General features: G+C 46.0%; 1 protein-coding gene across 2 annotated transcripts in view; it reads left to right on the top strand.

The window, feature by feature from the left end:
- The window catches only part of vit (vitrin), an 88,385-nt gene that overhangs the window by 20,034 nt on the left and 46,832 nt on the right, over positions 1–21,519 (top strand). For both annotated transcript variants that reach the window (XM_038800588.1, XM_038800589.1), the window contains exons 2-3: positions 13,510–13,651; positions 17,570–17,629. In XM_038800588.1, the coding sequence (XP_038656516.1) occupies positions 13,618–13,651; positions 17,570–17,629 (94 nt within the window). In that variant the 5' untranslated portion in view covers positions 13,510–13,617. The remainder of the gene's footprint in view (positions 1–13,509; positions 13,652–17,569; positions 17,630–21,519) is intronic.

The following is a 21,519-nucleotide window of genomic DNA, read 5'->3' as shown; positions in this document are numbered from 1 at the left end:
TTGAGCTGTGCTGGTCAATGTTGGGTTTGTGTTGTATTGAGCTGGTGCTGGTCAATGTTGGGTTTGTGTTGTATTGAGCTGTGTTGGTCAATGTTGGGTTTGTGTTGTATTGAGTTGTGCTGGTCAATGTTGGGTTTGTGTTGTATTGAGCTGTGCTGGTCAATGTTGGGTTTGTGTTGTATTGAGCTGTGCTGGTCAATATTGGGTTTGTGTTGTATTGAGCTGTGCTGGTCAATGTTGGGTTTGTGTTGTATTGAGCTGAGAAGGGTAATGTTGGGTTTGTGTTGTATTGAGCTGTCCTGGTCAATGTTGGGTTTTTGTTGTATTGAGCTGTGCTGGTCAATGTTGGTTTTGTGTTGTATTGAGCTGTGCTGGTCAATGTTGGGTTTGTGTTGTATTGAGTAGAGAAGGGCAATGTTGGGTTTGTGTTGTATTGAGCTGGTGCTGGTCAATGTTGGGTTTGTGTTGTATTGAGCTGTGTTGGTCAATGTTGGGTTTGTGTTGTATTGAGCTGAGAAGGGCAATGTTGGGTTTGTGTTGTATTGAGCTGAGAAGGGCAATGTTGGGTTTGTGTTGTATTGAGCTGTGCTGGTCAATGTTGGGTTCGTGTTGTATTGAGCTGTGCTGGCCAATTGTGGGTTTGTGTTGTATTGAGCTGTGCTGGTCAATGTTGGGCTTGTGTTGAATTGAGCTGGTGCTGGTCAATGTTGGGTTTGTGTTGTATTGAGCTGTGCTGGTCAATGTTGGCTTTGTGTTGTATTGAGCTGTGCTGGTCAATTGTGGGTTTGTGTTGTATTGAGCTGTGCTGGTCAATGTTGGGTTTGTGTTGTATTGAGCTGTGTTGGTCAATGTTGGGTTTGTGTTGTATTGAGCTGTGCTGGTCAATGTTGCAATTGTGTTGTATTGAGCTGTGCTGGACAATGTTGGGTTTGTGTTGTATTGAGCTGTGCTGGTCAATGTTGGGTTTGTGTTGTATTGAGCTGTGCTGGTCAATGTTGGGTTTGTGTTGTATTGAGCTGTGCTGGTCAATGTTGGGTTTGTGTTGTATTGAGCTGAGAATGGCAATGTTGGGTTTGTGTTGTATTGAGCTGTGCTGGTCAATGTTGGGTTTGTGTTGTATTGAGCTGTGCTGGTCAATGTTGGGTTTGTGTTGTATTGAGCTGAGAATGGCAATGTTGGGTTTGTATTGTATTGAGCTGTGCTGGTCAATGTTGGGTTTGTGTTGTATTGAGCTGTGCTGGTCAATGTTGGGTTTGTGTTGTATTGAGCTGTGCTGGTCAATGTTGGGTTTGTGTTGTGTTGAGCTGTTCTGGTCAATGTTGGGTCTGTGTTGCATTGAGCTGAGAAGGGCAATGTTGGGTTTGTGTTGTATTGAGCTGTGCTGGTCAATGTTGGGTTTGTGTTGTATTTAGCTGTCCTGTTCAATGTTGGGTTTCTGTTGTATTGTGCTGTGCTGGTCAATGTTGGGTTTGTGTTGTATTGAGCTGAGAAGGGCAATGTTGGGTTTGTGTTGTATTGAGCTGTCCTGGTCAATGTTGGGTTTTTGTTGTATTGCGCTGTGCTGGTCAATGTTGGGTTTGTGTTGTATTGAACTGTGCTGGTCAATGTTGGGTTTGTGTTGTATTGAGCTGAGAAGGGCAATGTTGGGTTTGTGTTGTACTGAGCTGGTGCTGGTCAATGTTGGGTTTGTGTTGTATTGAGCTGTGCTGGTCAATGTTGGGTTTGTGTTGTATTGAGCTGTCCTGGTCAATGTTGGGTTTGTGTTGTGTTGAGCTCAGAAGGGCAATGTTGGGTTTGTGTCGTATTGAGCTGTGCTGGTCAATGTTGGGTTTGTGTTGTATTGAGCTGTGCTGGTCAATGTTGGGTTTCTGGTGTGTTGAGCTGTGCTGGTTAATGTTGGGTTTCTGATGTATTGAGCTGTGCTGGTCAATGTTGGGTCTGTGTTGTATTGAGCTGAGAAGGGCAATGTTGGGTTTGTGTTGTATTGAGCTGTGCTGGTCAATGTTGGGTTTGTGTTGTATTGAGCTGAGAAGGGCAATGTTGGGTTTGTGTTATATTGAGCTGAGAAGGGTAATGTTGGGTTTGTGTTGTATTGAGCTGGTGCTGGTCAATGTTGGGTTTGTGTTGTATTGAGATGTGCTGGACAATGTTGGGTTTATGTTGTATTGAACTGTGCTGGTTAATGTTGGGTGTCTGTTGTATTGAGCTGAGAAGGGCAATTTTGGGTTTGTGTTGTATTGAGCTGTGCTGGTCAATGTTGTGTTTGTGTTGTATTGAGCTGTGCAGGTCAATGTTGGGTTTGTGTTGTATTGAGCTGTGCTGGTCAATGTTGGGTTTGTGTTATGTTGAGCTGAGAAGGGCAATGTTGGGTTTGTGTTGTATTGAGCTGTGCTGGTCAATGTTGTGTTTGTGTTGTATTGAGCTGAAAAGGGAAATGTTGGGTTTGTGTTGTATTGAGCTGTGCTGGTCAATGTTGGGTTTGTGTTGTATTGGGCTGTGCTGGTCAATGTTGGGTTTGTGTTGTATGGAGCTGTGCTGGTCAATGTTGGGTTTGTGCTGTATGGAGCTGTGCTGGTCAATGTTGGGTTTGTGCTTTACGGAGCGGTGCGTGTCAGTGTTGTGTTTGTGTTGTATTGAGCTGGCTGGTCAATGTAGGATTTGTGTTGTATTGAGCTGGTGCTGGTCAATGTTGGGTTTGTGTTGTATTGAGCTGTGCTGGTCAAGGTTGGGCTTGGGCTTTATGGAGCGGTGCTTTCAGTGTTGGGTTTGTGTTGTATTGCGCTGTGCTGGTCAATGTTGGGTTTGTGTTGTATTGAGCTGTGCTGGTCAATGTTGGGTTTGTGTTGTATTGAGCTGTGCTGGTCAATGTTGGGTTTGTGCTGTATTGAGCTGTGCTGGTCAATGTTGGGTTTGTGCTTTACGGAGCGGTGCGTGTCAGTGTTGGGTTTGTGTTGTATTGAGCTGTCCTGGTCAATGTTGGGTTTGTGTTGTATTGAGCTGTGCTGGTCAATGTTGGGTTTGTGTTGTATTGAGCTGTGCTGGTCGATTGTGGGTTTGTGTTGTATTGAGCTGTGCTGGTCAATGTTGGGTTTGTGTTGTATTGAGCTGAGAATGGCAATGTTGGGTTTGTGTTGTATTGAGCTGTGCTGGTCAATGTTGGGTTTGTGTTGTATTGAGCTGTGCTGGTCAATGTTGGGTTTGTGTTGTATTGAGCTGAGAAGGGCAATGTTGGGTTTGTGTTGTATTGAGCTGTGCTGGTCAATGTTGGGTTTGTGTTGTATTGAGCTGTGCTGGTCAATGTTGGGTTTGTGTTGTATTGAGCTGTGCTGGTCAATGTTGGGTTTGTGTTGTATTGAGCTGTGCTGGTCAATGTTGGGTTTGTGTTGTATTGAGCTGTGCTGGTCAATGTTGGGTTTGTGTTGTATTGAGCTGTGCTGGTCACTGTTGGGTTTGTGTTGTATTGAGCTGTGCTGGTCAATGTTGGGTTTGTGTGTATTGAGCTGAGAATGGCAATGTTGAGTTTGTGTTGTATTGAGCTGTGCTGGTCAATGTTGGGTTTGTGTTGTATTGAGCTGTGCTGGTCAATGTTGGGTTTGTGTTGTATTGAGCTGAGAATGGCAATGTTGGGTTTGTGTTGTATTGAGCTGTGCTGGTCAATGTTGGGTTTGTGTTGTATTGAGCTGTGCTGGTCAATGTTGGGTTTGTGTTGTATTGAGCTGTGCTGGTCAATGTTGGGTCTGTGTTGTATTGAGCTGAGAAGGGCAATGTTGGGTTTGTGTTGTATTGAGCTGAGAAGGGCAATGTTGGGTTTGTGTTGTAATGAGCTGTGCTGGTCAATGTTGGGTTTGCGTTGTATTGAGCTGTGCTGGTCAATGTTGGGTTTGTGTTGTATTGAGCTGTGCTGGTTCATGTTGGGTTTCTGTTGTATTGAGCTGTGCTGGTCAATGTTGGTTCTGTGTTGTATTGAGCCGAGAAGGGCAATGTTGGGTTTGTGTTGTATTGAGCTGGTGCTGATCAATGTTGGGTTTGTGTTGTATTGAGCTGTGCTGGTCAATGTTGGGTTCGTGTTGTATTGAGCTGTGCTGGCCAATTGTGGGTTTGTGTTGTATTGAGCTGTGCTGGTCAATGTTGGGTTTGTGTTGTATTGAGCTGGTGCTGGTCAATGTTGGGTTTGTGTTGTATTGAGCTGTGTTGGTCAATGTTGGGTTTGTGTTGTATTGAGTTGTGCTGGTCAATGTTGGGTTTGTGTTGTATTGAGCTGTGCTGGTCAATGTTGGGTTTGTGTTGTATTGAGCTGTGCTGGTCAATATTGGGTTTGTGTTGTATTGAGCTGTGCTGGTCAATGTTGGGTTTGTGTTGTATTGAGCTGAGAAGGGTAATGTTGGGTTTGTGTTGTATTGAGCTGTCCTGGTCAATGTTGGGTTTTTGTTGTATTGAGCTGTGCTGGTCAATGTTGGTTTTGTGTTGTATTGAGCTGTGCTGGTCAATGTTGGGTTTGTGTTGTATTGAGTAGAGAAGGGCAATGTTGGGTTTGTGTTGTATTGAGCTGGTGCTGGTCAATGTTGGGTTTGTGTTGTATTGAGCTGTGTTGGTCAATGTTGGGTTTGTGTTGTATTGAGCTGAGAAGGGCAATGTTGGGTTTGTGTTGTATTGAGCTGAGAAGGGCAATGTTGGGTTTGTGTTGTATTGAGCTGTGCTGGTCAATGTTGGGTTCGTGTTGTATTGAGCTGTGCTGGCCAATTGTGGGTTTGTGTTGTATTGAGCTGTGCTGGTCAATGTTGGGCTTGTGTTGAATTGAGCTGGTGCTGGTCAATGTTGGGTTTGTGTTGTATTGAGCTGTGCTGGTCAATGTTGGGTTTGTGTTGTATTGAGCTGTGCTGGTCAATTGTGGGTTTGTGTTGTATTGAGCTGTGCTGGTCAATGTTGGGTTTGTGTTGTATTGAGCTGTGTTGGTCAATGTTGGGTTTGTGTTGTATTGAGCTGTGCTGGTCAATGTTGCGATTGTGTTGTATTGAGCTGTGCTGGACAATGTTGGGTTTGTGTTGTATTGAGCTGTGCTGGTCAATGTTGGGTTTGTGTTGTATTGAGCTGTGCTGGTCAATGTTGGGTTTGTGTTGTATTGAGCTGTGCTGGTCAATGTTGGGTTTGTGTTGTATTGAGCTGAGAAGGGCAATGTTGGGTTTGTGTTGTATTGAGCTGTGCTGGTCAATGTTGGGTTTGTGTTGTATTGAGCTGTGCTGGTCAATGTTGGGTTTGTGTTGTATTGAGCTGAGAATGGCAATGTTGGGTTTGTGTTGTATTGAGCTGTGCTGGTCAATGTTGGGTTTGTGTTGTATTGAGCTGTGCTGGTCAATGTTGGGTTTGTGTTGTATTGAGCTGTGCTGGTCAATGTTGGGTTTGTGTTGTGTTGAGCTGTTCTGGTCAATGTTGGGTCTGTGTTGCATTGAGCTGAGAAGGGCAATGTTGGGTTTGTGTTGTATTGAGCTGTGCTGGTCAATGTTGGGTTTGTGTTGTATTTAGCTGTCCTGTTCAATGTTGGGTTTCTGTTGTATTGTGCTGTGCTGGTCAATGTTGGGTTTGTGTTGTATTGAGCTGAGAAGGGCAATGTTGGGTTTGTGTTGTATTGAGCTGTCCTGGTCAATGTTGGGTTTTTGTTGTATTGCGCTGTGCTGGTCAATGTTGGGTTTGTGTTGTATTGAACTGTGCTGGTCAATGTTGGGTTTGTGTTGTATTGAGCTGAGAAGGGCAATGTTGGGTTTGTGTTGTACTGAGCTGGTGCTGGTCAATGTTGGGTTTGTGTTGTATTGAGCTGTGCTGGTCAATGTTGGGTTTGTGTTGTATTGAGCTGTCCTGGTCAATGTTGGGTTTGTGTTGTGTTGAGCTCAGAAGGGCAATGTTGGGTTTGTGTCGTATTGAGCTGTGCTGGTCAATGTTGGGTTTGTGTTGTATTGAGCTGTGCTGGTCAATGTTGGGTTTCTGGTGTGTTGAGCTGTGCTGGTTAATGTTTGGTTTCTGATGTATTGAGCTGTGCTGGTCAATGTTGGGTCTGTGTTGTATTGAGCTGAGAAGGGCAATGTTGGGTTTGTGTTGTATTGAGCTGTGCTGGTCAATGTTGGGTTTGTGTTGTATTGAGCTGAGAAGGGCAATGTTGGGTTTGTGTTATATTGAGCTGAGAAGGGTAATGTTGGGTTTGTGTTGTATTGAGCTGGTGCTGGTCAATGTTGGGTTTGTGTTGTATTGAGATGTGCTGGACAATGTTGGGTTTATGTTGTATTGAACTGTGCTGGTTAATGTTGGGTGTCTGTTGTATTGAGCTGAGAAGGGCAATTTTGGGTTTGTGTTGTATTGAGCTGTGCTGGTCAATGTTGTGTTTGTGTTGTATTGAGCTGTGCAGGTCAATGTTGGGTTTGTGTTGTATTGAGCTGTGCTGGTCAATGTTGGGTTTGTGTTATGTTGAGCTGAGAAGGGCAATGTTGGGTTTGTGTTGTATTGAGCTGTGCTGGTCAATGTTGTGATTGTGTTGTATTGAGCTGAAAAGGGAAATGTTGGGTTTGTGTTGTATTGAGCTGTGCTGGTCAATGTTGGGTTTGTGTTGTATTGGGCTGTGCTGGTCAATGTTGGGTTTGTGTTGTATGGAGCTGTGCTGGTCAATGTTGGGTTTGTGCTGTATGGAGCTGTGCTGGTCAATGTTGGGTTTGTGCTTTACGGAGCGGTGCGTGTCAGTGTTGTGTTTGTGTTGTATTGAGCTGGCTGGTCAATGTAGGATTTGTGTTGTATTGAGCTGGTGCTGGTCAATGTTGGGTTTGTGTTGTATTGAGCTGTGCTGGTCAAGGTTGGGCTTGGGCTTTATGGAGCGGTGCTTTCAGTGTTGGGTTTGTGTTGTATTGCGCTGTGCTGGTCAATGTTGGGTTTGTGTTGTATTGAGCTGTGCTGGTCAATGTTGGGTTTGTGTTGTATTGAGCTGTGCTGGTCAATGTTGGGTTTGTGTTGTATTGAGCTGTGCTGGTCAATGTTGGGTTTGTGCTTTACGGAGCGGTGCGTGTCAGTGTTGGGTTTGTGTTGTATTGAGCTGTCCTGGTCAATGTTGGGTTTGTGTTGTATTGAGCTGTGCTGGTCAATGTTGGGTTTGTGTTGTATTGAGCTGTGCTGGTCGATTGTGGGTTTGTGTTGTATTGAGCTGTGCTGGTCAATGTTGGGTTTGTGTTGTATTGAGCTGTGTTGGTCAATGTTGGGTTTGTGTTGTATTGAGCTGTGCTGGCCAATGTTGGGTTTGTGTTGTATTGAGCTGTGCTGGTCAATGTTGGGTTTGTGTTGTATTGAGCTGTCCTGGTCAATGTTGGGTTTGTGTTGTGTTGAGCTCAGAAGGGCAATGTTGGGTTTGTGTCGTATTGAGCTGTGCTGGTCAATGTTGGGTTTGTGTTGTATTGAGCTGTGCTGGTCAATGTTGGGTTTGTGGTGTGTTGAGCTGTGCTGGTTAATGTTGGGTTTCTGTTGTATTGAGCTGTGCTGGTCAATGTTGGGTCTGTGTTGTATTGAGCTGAGAAGGGCAATGTTGGGTTTGTGTTATATTGAGCTGAGAAGGGTAATGTTGGGTTTGTGTTGTATTGAGCTGGTGCTGGTCAATGTTGGGTTTGTGTTGTATTGAGATGTGCTGGACAATGTTGGGTTTATGTTGTATTGAACTGTGCTGGTTAATGTTGGGTGTCTGTTGTATTGAGCTGAGAAGGGCAATGTTGGGTTTGTGTTGTATTGAGCTGTGCTGGTCAATGTTGTGTTTGTGTTGTATTGCGCTGTGCAGGTCAATGTTGGGTTTGTGTTGTATTGAGCTGTGCTGGTCAATGTTGGGTTTGTGTTATGTTGAGCTGAGAAGGGCAATGTTGGGTTTGTGTTGTATTGAGCTGTGCTGGTCAATGTTGTGTTTGTGTTGTATTGAGCTGAAAAGGGAAATGTTGGGTTTGTGTTGTATTGAGCTGTGCTGGTCAATGTTGGGTTTGTGTTGTATTGGGCTGTGCTGGTCAATGTTGGGTTTGTGTTGTATGGAGCTGTGCTGGTCAATGTTGGGTTTGTGCTGTATGGAGCTGTGCTGGTCAATGTTGGGTTTGTGCTTTACGGAGCGGTGCGTGACAGTGTTGTGTTTGTGTTGTATTGAGCTGGCTGGTCAATGTAGGATTTGTGTTGTATTGAGCTGGTGCTGGTCAATGTTGGGTTTGTGTTGTATTGAGCTGTGCTGGTCAAGGTTGGGCTTGGGCTTTATGGAGCGGTGCTTGTCAGTGTTGGGTTTGTGTTGTATTGCGCTGTGCTGGTCAATGTTGGGTTTGTGTTGTATTGAGCTGTGCTGGTCAATGTTGGGTTTGTGCTGTATTGAGCTGTGCTGGTCAATGTTGGGTTTGTGCTTTACGGAGCGGTGCGTGTCAGTGTTGGGTTTGTGTTGTATTGAGCTGTCCTGGTCAATGTTGGGTTTGTGTTGTTTTGAGCTGTGCTGGTCAATGTTGGGTTTGTGTTGTATTGAGCTGTGCTGGTCGATTGTGGGTTTGTGTTGTATTGAGCTGTGCTGGTCAATGTTGGGTTTGTGTTGTATTGAGCTGTGTTGGTCAATGTTGGGTTTGTGTTATATTGAGCTGTGCTGGTCAATGTTGGGTTTGTGTTGTATTGAGCTACACTAGTCGATGTTGGGTTTGTGTTGTATTGAGCTGTCCTGGTCAATGTTGGGTTTTTGTTGTATTGAGCTGTGCTGGTCAATGTTGGGTTTGTGTTGTATTGAGCTGTGCTGGTCAATGTTGGGTTTGTGTTGTGTTGAGCTGTTCTGGTCAATGTTGGGTCTGTGTTGCATTGAGCTGAGAAGGGCAATGTTAGGTTTGTGTTGTATTGAGCTGTGCTGGTCAATGTTGGGTTTGTGTTGTATTTAGCTGTCCTGTTCAATGTTGGGTTTCTGTTGTATTGTGCTGTGCTGGTCAATGTTGGGTTTGTGTTGTATTGAGCTGAGAAGGGCAATGTTGGGTTTGTGTTGTATTGAGCTGTCCTGGTCAATGTTGGGTTTTTGTTGTATTGCGCTGTGCTGGTCAATGTTGGGTTTGTGTTGTATTGAGCTGTGCTGGTCAATGTTGGGTTTGTGTTGTATTGAGCTGAGAAGGGCAATGTTGGGTTTGTGTTGTATTGAGCTGGTGCTGGTCAATGTTGGGTTTGTGTTGTATTGAGCTGTGCTGGTCAATGTTGGGTTTGTGTTGTATTGAGCTGTCCTGGTCAATGTTGGGTTTGTGTTGTGTTGAGCTGAGAAGGGCAATGTTGGGTTTGTGTTGTATTGAGCTGTCCTGGTCAATGTTGGGTTTTTGTTGTATTGCGCTGTGCTGGTCAATGTTGGGTTTGTGTTGTATTGAGCTGTGCTGGTCAATGTTGGGTTTGTGTTGTATTGAGCTGAGAAGGGCAATGTTGGGTTTGTGTTGTATTGAGCTGGTGCTGGTCAATGTTGGGTTTGTGTTGTATTGAGCTGTGCTGGTCAATGTTGGGTTTGTGTTGTATTGAGCTGTCCTGGTCAATGTTGGGTTTGTGTTGTGTTGAGCTCAGAAGGGCAATGTTGGGTTTGTGTCGTATTGAGCTGTGCTGGTCAATGTTGGGTTTGTGTTGTATTGAGCTGTGCTGGTCAATGTTGGGTTTGTGGTGTGTTGAGCTGTGCTGGTTAATGTTGGGTTTCTGTTGTATTGAGCTGTGCTGGTCAATGTTGGGTCTGTGTTGTATTGAGCTGAGAAGGGCAATGTTGGGTTTGTGTTGTATTGAGCTGTGCTGGTCAATGTTGGGTTTGTGTTGTATTGCGCTGTGCTGGTCAATGTTGGGTCTGTGTTGTATTGAGCTGAGAAGGGCAATGTTGGGTTTGTGTTATGTTGAGCTGAGAAGGGCAATGTTGGGTTTGTGTTGTATTGAGCTGTGCTGGCCAATGTTGGGTTTGTGTTGTGTTGAGCTGAGAAGGACAATGTTGGGTTTGTGTTGTATTGAGCTGTGCTGGTCAATGTTGTGTTTGTGTTGTATTGAGCTGAGAAGGGAAATGTTGGGTTTGTGTTGTATTGAGCTGTGCTGGTCAATGTTGGGTTTGTGTTGTATTGGGCTGTGCTGGTTAATGTTGGGTTTGTGTTGTATGGAGCTGTGCTGGTCAATGTTGGGTTTGTGCTGTATGGAGCTGTGCTGGTCAATGTTGGGTTTGTGCTTTACGGAGCGGTGCGTGTCAGTGTTGTGTTTGTGTTGTATTGAGCTGGCTGGTCAATGTAGGATTTGTGTTGTATTGAGCTGTGCTGGTCAATGTTGGGTCTGTGTTGTATTGAGCTGAGAAGGGCAATGTCGGATTTGTGTTGTATTGAGCTGGTGCTGGTCAAGGTTGGGTTTGTGTTGTATTGAGCTGTGCTGGTCAAGGTTGGGCTTGGGCTTTATGGAGCGGTGCTTGTCAGTGTTGGGTTTGTGTTGTATTGCGCTGTGCTGGTCAATGTTGGGTTTGTGTTGTATTGAGCTGTGCTGGTCAATGTTGGGTTTGTGCTGTATTGAGCTGTGCTGGTCAATGTTGGGTTTGTGCTTTACGGAGCGGTGCGTGTCAGTGTTGGGTTTGTGTTGTATTGAGCTGTGCTGGTCAATGTTGGGTTTGTGTTGTATTGAGCTGTGCTGGTCAATGTTGGGTTTGTGTTGTATTGAGCTGTGCTGGTCGATTGTGGGTTTGTGTTGTATTGAGCTGTGCTGGTCAATGTTGGGTTTGTGTTGTATTGAGCTGTGTTGGTCAATGTTGGGTTTGTGTTGTATTGAGCTGTGCTGGTCAATGTTGGGTTTGTGTTGTATTGAGCTGTGCTGGTTAATGTTGGGTTCCTGTTGTATTGAGCTGTGCTGGTCAATGTTGGGCTTGGGCTTTATGGAGCTGTGCTTATCAGTGTTGTGTTTGTGTTGTATTGAGCTGGCTGGTCAATTTAGGATTTGTGTTGTAATCGGCAATGCTTGTCAACATATTGTTTGTGTTGTATTGAACTGTACTGGTTAATGTGGGATTGTTTTCTATTGATCTGAGCTGGCCAATGTTGGTTTGGTGTTAGGGTGGTGTGGTGGCGCAGTGGTTAACACTGCTACTTCTCAACACTGAGGATCCAGGTTCGGTCCCAGCTCTGGGTCACTGTTCGTTTGGAGTTTGCACATTCTCCCCGTGTTTGTGTGGGTCTCACTTCCACAACCCAGAAATGTACAGGCTAGGTGGATTGGACATGTAAATTGCCCTTTAATTGGAAAAACAAATTGGATACTCTAAATTTAATTTTTTAAGTATAAGTTTTGTGTTGTATTGAACTATGCTGGTTAATGTTGGGTTTGTGTTGTATTAAACTGAGGTCAATTTTGGATTTGCATTGTATTGTGCTATGTTGGTTAATGTTGGGTTTCTGTTGTATTGAAGTGTGCTGCTTAGTGTTTTGTTCGTGTTGTATTGAGCTGTGCTGGTCATGTTCCATTTGTGTTGTATTGAGCTGTGCTGCTCAATGTTGGGTTTCTGTTGTATTGAAGTGTGCTGCTTAGTGTTTTGTTCGTGTTGTATTGAGCTGTGCTGGTAATATTCCATTTGTGTTGTATTGAGCTGTGCTGCTCAATGTTGGGTTTGTGTTGTATTGAAGTGTGCTGCTTAGTGTTTTGTTCATGTTGTATTGAGCTGCGCTGGTCATGTTCCATTTATGTTGTATTGAGCTGTGCTGCTCAATGTTGGGTTTGTGTTGTACTGAGCTGTGTAGGTCAATGTCGGGCTTGTGTTGTACTGAGCTGTGCTGGTTAGTATTGGGTTTGTGTTGTATTGAGCGGTGCTGGTCATGTTCCATTTGTGTTGAATTGAGAAGTGCTGGTCAATGTTTTGTTTGTGTTGCATTGAGCTGTGCTGGTCAATGTCGTGTTTTTGTTGCATTGAGCTGCGCTGGTCAATATTTTGTTTGTGTTCCATTGAGCTGTGCTGGTCACTGTTGCGTTTGTGTTGCATTGAGCTGTGCTGGTCAATGTTTTGTTTGTGTTACATTGAGCTGTGCTGGTCAATGTTGTGTTGTATTGTATTGAGCTCTGTTGGTCAATATTGTGATTGTGTTTTATTGAACTGTGCTAGTCAGCGTTTTGATTGCGTTGTATTGAGCTTTCCTGGTCAATATTGGTTTTGAGTTCTACTGGGCTATGCTGGTGAATGATCGGTGATGCAGATGAAAAGGAGGACGATGAAATGGACAGAATGAGAGATAGAGGGTGTAGTGTTGCTGCATTTCTGTGAATCATGGTTGAATGTTGTTGTATGCTGGAATTCAGTGCTTGGTTATGAGATGGTGAGGAGCCTTTTAGCTGCTGCATTCTGCCATAGTCAGCTCTCTGGTATTTTGGATGATATGACCTGACCCGTTGACATAGTCTCCCATTGGATGCGAGAAATCACACAACAGACTGAGTGACAATTGAATGTAGAATTGGGATTATATTTGTTAAAGAGTGCTAAACTATGGTTGAGAGTCTGATCCCCACTCTGCTCAAGTGGAATAGCAGATAAACACACACTTACTGGATTCACTTATAAACAAGCACTATATAAATGAATCCTTTCTTTTAAAAAATTCGGGCACAATTAAACTGTGCCACCTTAAACCATAAAGCCACTCCTTCATTGATTGTCACAGGTTTAAAACTCCTAAATTTTGGAATTTCCGTCCTTGTTCCCAAATTGTCCCGTGGTTTTGTTCCTTCCCAACTCTGTAATCCTCTCCCAGAGGGTAAGAAATAGCAGCAGGGATGGGCTATATGACCTCTGGAACCTCCTGCACCATTTAGTACAATCATGGCTGACCTTGGGCTTCAACTCCACCTTCCTGCCAGCTCTTCATATGCCTTAATTCTCCGAGACTCGAAAAATCTGTCCATCCCAGCTTTAAATATATTCGACGATGGAGCATCCACAGCCCTCTGGAGTTGAAAATTCCAAAGATTCTCAACCTTTGGTGAAGTAATTTCTGCTCACCTTAGTCCGAAATGATAGGCCCCTAATCCTGAGACCGTGTCCCTTTGTTCTGCATTCCCCAGCCAGGGGAAATAATCTCTCCGTGTCTCCACTATGTAGCTGCTTCAGAAACGTATATGTTGCAATGAGTTCACCCCTCATTCATGGATTAATTTCTCAGTATCTCATCAACCCTGCAATTATTTAGCCTCCCGTTCTGGCCTTTTAATCATTCCACCATTGGCAGCCATACCTTGAGCTGCCTCAACTGAGAGCTCTGGAATTCCCTCCAAAACCTCTCCAACTCTACTTCTCAATCCTCCTTTAAGACCTTTTTTTTAAAAAAGAATCTTATTTCTAATATCCAATTATTATCTGACAATAAACCTAATAGCTCCTTAGGTGGCCCAGTGTTACATTCTGTCTGTTTATGCTCCTGTTAATATCGTGGAGCATTTTATTACATCAAAGACACTATATAAATGCAGGTGGTTATTGTTGTAAGCTCATGACGGTTTCTACAATTCTCTTTTCAGATGACAACACACTGCGTGTTTCCAGATGATCAGCAGCAGCTGGGCTCGTGAATTTACTTCATCAAAAGTTATTCGGTGTGTTTTGTGACCCCTGACCTCAAACTCGCAATGTGTTCATCCGCTATAGGAGCCTTCACCTTTGGTAGGTAGCAAAAATTAAGCATCCCTTTATTGGTCTAAGTCGATGCTTTGAAGAGGTACGGCACTGGGTACAAAAGGAACCAGGTTTCAGAAAGGACAATATGTCATTTCCTCATACTGTGTGCCGTTGTTCTGCGGTGGGAGATAGTGGGTGTATTGTCACTGTCACTAGCAATCTAGAGACCCAGGGTTAGGCACTGGGGACCCAGGTCTGATTCCCACCACGGTGGATGGTGAAATTTGAATTCAATAAAAATCTGAATTGAAAGCTGCCTCCCAATGACCCGCCATTGGACAGTGACTGTTTTCTTCTGCTGTCAATGAAGTTTCTGGTTAATTGCACCCTCCACCAATGGGGAACCTGAACAATCCCACCCCTAATGTTGCTGATTTTTGTAAGGACCCATCTGGCTCACTAATGTCCTTGAACAAAAGAAGTCTGCCATTCTTCCCCGGTCTGGACTACACATGACTCCAGACCCACGGTGATGTGGTTGACTCTTAAATGCTCTTAGTTCAAGGGTTATTAGGGATGGGCAATAAATGCTGGCTCAGCCAGTCACACCCACATCCCATGAATGAATAGGAAAAAAAATGAGCTACCTGGCGGGATTCTCCACCCGTTGACAGCAGCGGGATTCTCCGCCAAATCTCCCATTCCCAGAGAATCCAGTTGCCGTGAACAGGCGGAGAATCCCGCTGCCGTGAACAGGCGGAGAATCCCGCTGCCGTGAACAGGCGGAGAATCCCGCTGCCGTGAACAGGCGGAGAATCCCGCTGCTGTGAACGGACGGAGAATCCCGCTGCTGTGAACAGACGGAGAATCCCTCTGCCGTGAACAGGCGGAGAATCCCGCTGCCGTGAACGGGCGGAGAATCCCGCTGCCGTGAACGGACGGAGAATCCCGCTGCCGTGAACGGGCGGAGAATCCCGCTGCTGTGAACAGACGGAGAATCCCGCTGCCGTGAACAGGCGGAGAATCCTACTGCGTGAATTCTCCGTCCTCACTCACTGTGGTAGCGGGGCGGACTCACAACGGAGAATCGCGGCCGATATAAAATCTTTTTTAGTGCTTTTGGAATGCTGCAGCACAGGAACGATTCCTTCAGTGTTTGTCTCCCTGACCATCACTACTTCCAGTTTGCCACCTTGGCAGTGCAAACCTAGCACCTTGGCAGTGCCTATGCCAGCCGGCAGTGCCACCTGGGCACCTTGCTGTGCCAGGCTGGCATCCAGGTGGCACTGCCAGGGTGCCAGTCTGGCCCTGCCAGGGTACCCAGGGCACTAGAATTGCCAGGTCACTACCCTGCCCAAAGAGCATGCAGTGGTCCCCTTGGAGGCCCCACAAGTGCTAGTCCATCTATTCCCCATTTGTGGGGACCAGTGCTGAGCAGCGCTCGCACAAGGTCTCTGAGGCAAAGTGGTTGAATCTCAAAGCCTAAGGTACCTCGGAAATGTGGTGATTAGAGTGAAGCTTACTGTCGCGCTCTAACTTGCAGATTTGCTAAAATGTGGGCGGGATTCACATTTCAACATCTTGCGAGATCGCATTGGATCTGGCAAGGCATGGCGAGTTGGGGATATCCCAGGAGCAGGGTCTCTCGGCTTTCAAAGCCACACTGCATTGCGGTGAGATGCTTTTTGAATTGGATTGGATTTGTTTATTATCACGTTGTACAGTGAAAAGTATTTTTTCTGCGAGCAGCTCAACAGATCATTAAGTGCATGGAAAGAAAAGGAAATAAAAGAAAATACATAATAGGGCAACACAAGGTATACAATGTAACTACATAAGCATTGGCATCGGTTGAAGCATACAACGTGTAGTGTTAATGAGGTCAGTCAATAAGAGGGTCATTTAGGAGTCTGGTGACAGAGGGGAAGAAGCTGTTTTTGAGTCTGTTCATGCGAGTTCTCAGACTTCTGTATCTCCTGCCTGATGGAAGAAGTTGGAAAAGTGAGTAAGCCGGGTGGGAGGGGTCTTTGATTATGCTGCCCGCTTTCCCCAGGCAGCGGGAGGTGTAGATGGAGTCAATGAATGGGAGGCAGGTTAGTGTGATGGACTGGGCTGTGTTTACGACTCTCTGAAGTTCCTTGCGGTCCTGGGCCGAGCAGTTGCCATACCAGGCTGTGATGCAGCCCGATATGATGCTTTCTATGGAGCATCTGTAAAAGTTGGTAAGGGTTAATGTGGACATGCCGAATTTCCTTAGTTTCCTGAGGAAGTATAGGCGCTGTTGTGCTTTCTTGGTGGTAGCGTCAACGTGGGTGGACCAGGACAGATTGTTTGGAGATGTGCACCCCTAGGAATTTGAAACTGCTAACCATCTCCACCTCGGCCCCATTGATGCTGACAGGGGTGTGTACAGTACTTTGCTTCCTGAAGTCAATGACCAGCTCTTTAGTTCTGCTGGCATTGAGGGAGAGATTGTTGTCGCTGCACCACTCCACTAGGTTCTCTATCTCCCTCCTGTATTCTAACTCATCGTTATTCGAGATCCGGCCCACTATGGTCATATCATCAGCAAACTTGTAGATGGAGTTGGAACCAAATTTTGCCACGCAGTCGTGTGTGTGCAGGGAGTATAGTCGGGGGCTAAGTACGCAGCCTTGCGGGACCCCAGTATTGAGACTATTGTGAATAGGTGTTGTTGTTTATTCTTACTGATTGTAGTCTGTGGGTTAGAAAGTCGAGGATTCAGTTGCAGAGTGAGGAGCCAAGTCCTAGGCTTTGGAGCTTTGATGTGAGATTGACTGGGAGCAGCGTGGCCGTTGGATCACACCCTTTGTCTTTTCAGATTTTGGGAAGATAACCCTGTTGTATCTGTCCAATTCAGATACTTCAACCAGCTCCTTAATCAAAGTTTACCCAGGCGTTTTTATTTATGAGGAGAACAAAGTACAGGCACAGATATAATGCAACATACTTTATTAAATATAGTTAATCTGTAAATTATCCACTATACATCAAAGAAACACCCAGGATTCAACTATACTACCCGCAAAGGTGCTTTGGTAAGCTGCAGATCTGATCCCTGAATCCCTCTGGTTCCTCTTTGCAAAGGTGATTCTTGCTGGCTGTTTCTTCCTTCCTTCCTGGTCTGGTCTGCTCTTGGTCATCCCCTGTATCGGGTCTCCTCTTCGAGTCTTCGCTTCCTAAATGTCCGGAATGCCTATTTTATCCCCCTGTTGCCACCCACCTCCTTTCCCCACCTGCCCTTGGCCTTCGGCCAATGGAGTCTCAGGAGGCAGGGTCTCGGTGCCCAATGGTCTAGTTGATCACCTGTCGATAGGGCACCTGAGCCCGCCTTGGAGGAGCGATGATTGCTTGATGGGTTATCAGGAACTGTGGACAATAGGCCAATGCATCTCAGGTAGGAGCGAGAATGACTTAATGGGTTATCAGGGGTTGCTCCAGACATGCCCCGGAAGCCTGTCTGAGTTCTGGATATTCGGATATTCAGATTCAAGTTGGATATTCTGCAGGTTTCTTGTTGGAGCGGGCTGTGGTTTTAATTTAAAGTGCCCAATTCTTTCATTTAAGATATCCAAAATAACCGGCCTTAAAACTAGGCCCGGATTATATTACCACAACCCGCAACTTCCACCATTTCTCATCGGTTTGTGATGACGTTCCAGGCATAGAGTCCCAGCTCCTTGGAGCTTGTATACGGGCAAATCACAGGGCTTTGATCTTCCATTCAATAATATTCGCTGGTAGATTTTCATCCATTAAGACAAGCAGAGGGAGCGTGGCGGGGAGCGTGGCTGGCGTTGCCCAGTGGGCAGACCTGACGGGCAGGGAGAGCGCCCAAGTATGTGGAACCCTAAAACTGGCATGTGTGTTTACGAGAGCACTTTGGACAAGCTGGTGCAGAGCGAGTGGTGACTCACTTTCCTCTTTCTCTTTTCTTTACAGTCCTGTTGCTGATTTTGACGGGAGGTGTGACGGAGAAGATGCGAAAGAGTAAAAGAACACGTAGGTGAACAGTTCTGACCATCAGGCACATTGTGACACCGAGTCCATCCGACTCCTCCCTCACACACGAGGCTGACCGAGCACTGGAATTCATTTCTAGAAATTATTCCTTTCAGGAAAGAACAAACAGGCTGGGCTCAATCCTGGAGTGTAGAATTGAAAAGCGGAGAATCTAAATTAAACGTGTGTACAACCTTGGTTAGGTCACACCTGGACTACAGTGCACAGTTTCAACACAGACGCTAATACAAAAATGATTTGGGGACACTAGGAAAGTGCTAAGAAAGCTTTACCAGGGTGATGACCTCAATTGAGAGGATGTGCTTATGAGGATAGACTGAACAGACTGAACTTTAAATAGTGCAATTGACTGGACCACAGCTGACAGAGGGGTGAGAATGTAGGATTCGTTACCCACAATGAGGCTAATAGCAAAGATGTATTAAGGAGATGTTAGAAAACTGCAGGAGAGAACAAGAAATGGAAGGATGTGCTAGCAGGCTGAGGTGAAGTAAGGTGGGAGGAGGTTTGTATGGAGCATCTGGGAAATCCTATGTGAACTGCCCATCCCTTCGCTATTCAGTGACATTATAATGTGTAAACTGAGTTCAAATTTGGGACTGAATTTGTGCAAAAGCCCATTTGCAAAGCAATAAAATCCTGTTGCTGTATTCAACACTGGCTAAAAGTAACAGTCTAAAAGGCTGGTTGGATGTGGGATGTGGGCGTGGGACATTCCACACCACTCTGGAAATGATGCCAATCTAAAAGGTGGAAATTTACAGTTAAAGACAATAATGTTAATACCACGCAGCACAATGGCGCAGTGGTTAGCACTGGGACTACGGTGCTGAGGACCTGGGTTCGAATCCCAGCCCTGGATCAATGTCCGTGTGGAGTTTGCACATTCTCCCTGTGCCTGCATCAATTACGCGAGACGAGAGTAGAGTGTAATCGAGGCTTTATTACGCAGAGATGTGTAGCCTCCCGTAACTGCTGCCGAAATGGCTGCAGCTCGGAGAGCCCACACATTTATACTCCGCCTACTGGGCGGAGCCAGCAGGCAGGGATTTACCCCCGTACCTGTAGTACAGGAGCCTTACCGTAATACACCTCATATGTGATATATATACAACAGTGGTGGTTACCACAACCCCCACAACCCAATGATGTGCAGGTTAGGTGATTTGATTTGATTTATTATTGTTACATGTAGTGTGAAAATTATTGTTTCTTGCATGCTGTACAAACAATGCATACCATACATAAGGAAGGAAGGAGAGACTGCAGAATATAATGTCACAGTTATAGCAAGGTGTGGAGAAAAGATCAATTTAATACGAGGTAGGTCCATTCAAAAGTCTGATGGCAGTAGGGAAGAAGCTGTTCTTGAGTCAGTTGGTACGTGACCTCAAACTTTGGTATCTTTTTCCTGACGGAAGGAGTGGAAGAGAGTATGTCCGGGGTGCGTGGGGTCCTTAATTATGTTGGCTGCCTTTCTGAGGCGGCAGGAATTGTAGATAGAGTCAATGGATGGGAGGCTGGTTTGCGTGATGGACTGGGCTACATTCATGACCTTTTGTAGTTTCCTGCGACCTTGGGTAGAGCAGGCTCCATACCAAACTGTGATACAACCAGAAAGAATGCTTTGTATGGTGCATCTGTAGGAGTTGGTGAGGGCTGTCGCTGACATGCCAAATTTCCTCAGTCTTCTGAGAAAGTCGAGGTGGATTGAGGTGGACAGAGAAAGTAGGTGGATTGGCAGACTAAATTGCCCCTTAATTGGAAAAAATAAATAATTGGGCACTCTAAATTTATTTTTAAAATTATGTTAATACCGAGAGACCATAAGCTAATGACAATTGCAAAGGGCCAGTTTGACCAGGAGCACGTCACAATCTCCCCATTTCAGAACCTACTTGCTGCTGAAATACATCAGGATTTCCCCTTTGCCACTTCAGGGGCTACATTTTCATCCCCATGTGGGGGCAAGTATTGGGGGGAGGCAGACGTGAAGATTTCCCTCCCCAGCTGGCACTTGGGCACCATCCTGCCCAGGGTAAGTTACCCTGAGATGGAATGGCGATTAGAACAGTTACCCACCCACAAGTGACAGGGAGCCAGCTGAGGAACATTCAAGGCCAATCAGGCCTAATGTTAAAGCCTGACTGGAATTTCTGTCTCCCAGCTCCCACGCAGTGTCGGGGGCTAGGCTCAGGGATCAGCTCTCCAGGCAGGCTCTGAAGCCCTGCTCCTAGGCCGGCTGCTGAGACTACGGCCAGAAAAGCAACTCTGGTGATGCATCATGGCTGAAGAAAGCCAGAGATCCCTCTCCCGGGACCTACCCGACTCACCTCCCCCCCCGCCCCCCGCGAAGTCCAACGCGATTTCCTGAAACGTTGCGATGTGAATCCCGCCCCTTATATATATTTAGAGTCTTTATTGTCACAAGTAGGCTTACATTAAAACTGCAAAGAAGTTACAGTGAAAAGCCCCTAGTCGCCACATTCCGGCGCCTGTTCAGGTTCACTGAGGGAGAATTCAGAATGTCCAATTCACCTAACAGCACATCTTTCGGGACTTGTGGGAGGAAACCAGAGCACCCGGAGGGAACCCACGCAGACACAGCGGGAACGTACAGACTCAGCACAGCCAGTGACCCAAGCCAGGAATCGAACCTGGGACCCTGTGAAGCAACAGTGCTAACCACTGTGCTACCTTGCAGCCCGCTCTAAGCTTACTCTAATGAGCAGATTCTCAAGATACCTGAGACTTTAAGATTCAACCCCTTTGCCTCAGAGGCCTGGGGCAAGCACCGTTCAGCACTGGTCCCTACAAACGGGGATCAGATGGAACGGCCCTCGTGGAGGTTTCCAAGGGGATCGGAGGTCACCAGCTGCCTGCCCTTTGGGCAGGTGGTGCATTGGCACTGCTACTGCCACCTGGGAACCTTGGCAATGCCAGCCTGGTACCCCAGCGATGCCACCTGGGTGCCAGCCAAGGAACTGAACACCGACTTCAGGAAGCGTAGTGCGAAGCGTAGTATGATACACGCCCCCATCTACATAAATGGCTCCGAAATGGAAATGGTCAATAGCTTTAAGTCTCTGGGGGGTCACCATCACCAACAGACTGTCCTGGTCCACTCACGTTGATGCAACAGTCAAGAAAGCCCAACAACGTCTCTACTTCCTGCAGAAGCTAAAGAAATTTGGCATGTCTGCATCGACTCTCTCAAACTTCTACAGATGTGCGATAGAGAGCATCCTATCCGGCTGCATCATAGCCTGGTATGGCAACTGCTCGGTTCAAGATCGCAAGAAACTGCAGAGTGTGGTGAACTCCGCCCAACTCATCAAACAAGTTTGCCCCATTGATTCTGTATACACCTCCCGCTACCTGAGGAAGGCAAACAGCATTACCAGAGACCCCTCCCACCCAGGCTTTGCGCTCTTACAGACCCTTCCATCAGGCAGAAAATACAGAAATCTGAAGATCCGCACATCCAGACATGGGAACAGTTTCTTCCCCACAGCTACAAGACTCAACGGTTCCCCCTCAGACTGACCTGTTCCCTGTAAGAACACTATTCACGACACCCTATGCTGCTCTTGCTCATGTATTTCCATTGTTTGGCCCTTGTTCTGCACTAACCAATTACAATTTCGCGATGTACTTTGTTGATTATTCTTTTTGTCTACAATGTATGTTCCCTTGGCCGCAGAAAAATGCTTTTCACTGTACTTCAGTACATGTAACAATCAATCAATCAAAACTGGACTGACCGGGACTGGACACGGTGTTCAAGGTGGGACTGGCTGGAACTGGACACGGTGTTCAAGGTGGGACTGGCTGGGACTGGACACAGTGTTCAAGGTGGGACTGGCCAG

This window comes from Scyliorhinus canicula, chromosome 6 (assembly GCF_902713615.1).
Source record: "Scyliorhinus canicula chromosome 6, sScyCan1.1, whole genome shotgun sequence".
NCBI classification, from domain to species: domain Eukaryota; kingdom Metazoa; phylum Chordata; class Chondrichthyes; order Carcharhiniformes; family Scyliorhinidae; genus Scyliorhinus; species Scyliorhinus canicula.
This window is presented reverse-complemented; position numbering and strand designations above follow the sequence as displayed.